General features: G+C 45.9%; 1 protein-coding gene across 1 annotated transcript; it reads left to right on the top strand.

Moving 5' to 3' along the window:
• The first annotated feature begins 272 nt into the window (after positions 1–272).
• nkx2.1 (NK2 homeobox 1) lies at positions 273–2,075 on the top strand. Its single transcript, XM_042501331.1, has 2 exons — positions 273–639; positions 1,399–2,075. Exons 1-2 carry the CDS (start codon positions 273–275, stop codon positions 2,073–2,075), a joined length of 1,044 nt encoding a protein of 347 aa, XP_042357265.1.
• Positions 2,076–2,739: the final 664 nt, after the last annotated feature.

The following is a 2,739-nucleotide window of genomic DNA, read 5'->3' as shown; positions in this document are numbered from 1 at the left end:
CTGTTTTTGTATTGTTGCGGATGCCCCGCCTCTGATGGTAGCCTTAAACCTGGCACCCAGCTAAAACAAACCAAAGCCAGCACCGAGCTCCCACTCAATCCAATTAAGGCGGACTTGAGGCGCTCTCCTACGTGTTCATCTACCAGGATCGACGTTGAGACAACAGGAACCAGAGGGGCTTTGGCCAAAAAAAAAAAAAAAAAAAAAAAAAAAAAGAGAGAGAAGGAGAGATTGCCTTGCCTTCTAATTTCTCCCTCTCCAGCCCCAGAACAATGTCGATGAGCCCTAAGCATACGACTCCTTTTTCTGTTTCCGATATCTTGAGTCCTCTTGAGGAGAGCTATAAGAAAGTAAGTATGGAGAATAACAACTTGGGGGCACCTCTCACTTCTTACCGGCAGCCGCAGGTCTCTCAGGCGGCGATGCAGCAGCACCACATGGGCCATAATGGGACTGTGTCTGCGGCGTACCACATGACTGCGGCAGGTGTTTCTCAGCTGTCACACACGGCCATGGGGGGCTACTGTAACGGCAACCTGGGCAACATGGGCGACCTGCCGTCGTACCAGGACGGCATGAGGGGCAGCACCACGGCCACCGGCTGGTACGGAGCCAACCCGGACCCGCGCTTCTCCACCAGTGAGTACTGCACCTGTACTTTCACTTCAGCTTTGAGTTGTGTTAAGGGTGAAAATGTCGTTTTATGTGCATGCTTTGAGTATTTTTGGAGCTTCCTGTGTGCCATAAGCACTCTCCATACCCTCTCCAGATTATATTTCAGCCGCTAGCTTTTAATGTTATCACGAGGGAGAACAAAAATAAAACACAATCTTTCATTCAATCCATGCGAAATATATACTGGGAAAGTATCCATATAGGGGTGCCCGAACTGTCCTCCAAGCTTTGTGCGTTTTTAAAGATAATTTAATGTTGGGTATCACATTAATAGGATACTAATATGCTGTAAATCGTAAACTATTGCTGCGATTTGTGCTCAGAGATTTAGCTGGTAATGCATGAAATAGCCTAGAGTTTTACGCGAATTCAAGTTTGCTTGTATGGATAAGGGCACCTGTTTAGGAAGCTTTTTAGGACTACTTTTTACGCAGCTGCTTGTCAAATGCAGAGTATGGTAATTCATGGGAATAACGATCAGGGCTGCAATTGCAATTTTGAATTTTATTTGCTGGGGACTATGCAGTTTAATAGTTCCAATAATTAAATGCATAAAGAGTTATTGCTAATTTTCAACTCTTGTCCCTGTATGCCATAGTTTCATGGGTAAAAAATAATCATCGGCCTAAAAGTTATTTTTCTAGGGATTTATAGAGACAGTTAAACACTTGTTGCATATAAAATCAGGCATTTCTTTGTATTAATTTTGTGGGTTTTTCACAGTTTCTCGCTTCATGGGCTCGTCGTCGGGCATGAACATGGGCAGCATGGGCAGCCTAAGCTCCCTGGCAGACGTGGGTAAAGGCATGGGCTCCCTGTCCAGCACCCCGAGGAGAAAGAGACGCGTGCTGTTCTCCCAAGCGCAGGTCTACGAGCTGGAGCGACGCTTCAAGCAGCAGAAATACCTGTCTGCGCCGGAGAGGGAACACCTGGCGAGCATGATCCACCTCACCCCGACCCAGGTGAAAATCTGGTTTCAGAATCACCGATATAAGATGAAGAGACAGGCGAAAGACAAAGTGTCCCAGCAGCAGCTGCAGCAGGACAGCGGCTCGTGCCAGCAGCAGCAGCAGCAGTCCCCGCGGAGGGTGGCCGTGCCGGTGCTGGTGAAGGACGGGAAGCCGTGCCAAGGCAGCGGCCACACGCCCACGTCCTCCGCGCAGAGCCTCCACCAGCAAGGAGGCAACGTCATGATCATGTCCAACAACACGTCCGGCCTCGGGCAGCATCAGAGCCAGCAGGTGGGAAGCACAGGTCACTCTCCAGATTTGGCGCCGCACTCCTCCAGTCCGCCGTCCCTGCAGAGCCAAGTGGCCGGCCTGTCTCACCTCAACTCCCCCGGCGCGGAGTACGGCTCGGCCCTGCAGTGCTCGGCCCTGTTATACGGCAGGACGTGGTGACAAGAGGCGCCGGCTATTATTTAAAACCAACTCTTATATATTTAAAGAAAAAAATACCTTTTTTTCTTTCAAGACTCGACAAGTTTCACTGTAAATGTGCGCATCTGAACAAAGTGAAATCGGTACAGCTCCTCTTGAATTTTCACCTTTTGGAAGGAAATGTGACTAACATAAGGAAGGGGGGAAAACTTCAAAACTTGACCAGAAACTGCGGAAGACTTTGGATTTATTTATGTAAATTATATCGAGACAAAAGAAGAATCAGCAGTCATATAGGCCGCATTAGTTGGGAAAACCTGAACACGGAGACTCCACAAACACACACTGATTTATAATAGAATTTAATGTAAGCCGTAGATCTAGCTTGTATATTTCTGTAAAAGGTTTGAATTTTAGCTATCTGTTGTACAAAGTTTTTGACGCTATTGCCGGTTTGTTGTCGTTTCATTGGTATTTGTACGTTTTATTTCTTTGTAACTTATATAGATATTTGACTTACTACAAAACAGTCCTATTAATAAATTATGGAAACAAGACAGTTAAGGTTTTTTTGTGAAATATGTCAACATATGCGGTATAAAATGGCGCAAATACTCTGAAAAAACAAACAATAGAGCAACAATTATAAACAGTGCATTGTTATTATTATTACTAATTTAAATAT

The sequence above is a fragment of the Plectropomus leopardus genome, chromosome 14 (genome assembly GCF_008729295.1).
Source record: "Plectropomus leopardus isolate mb chromosome 14, YSFRI_Pleo_2.0, whole genome shotgun sequence".
NCBI classification, from domain to species: Eukaryota; Metazoa; Chordata; class Actinopteri; order Perciformes; family Serranidae; genus Plectropomus; species Plectropomus leopardus.
The sequence above is the reverse complement of the archived record's forward strand: the minus strand, read 5'-3'. Positions and strand labels throughout refer to the sequence as shown.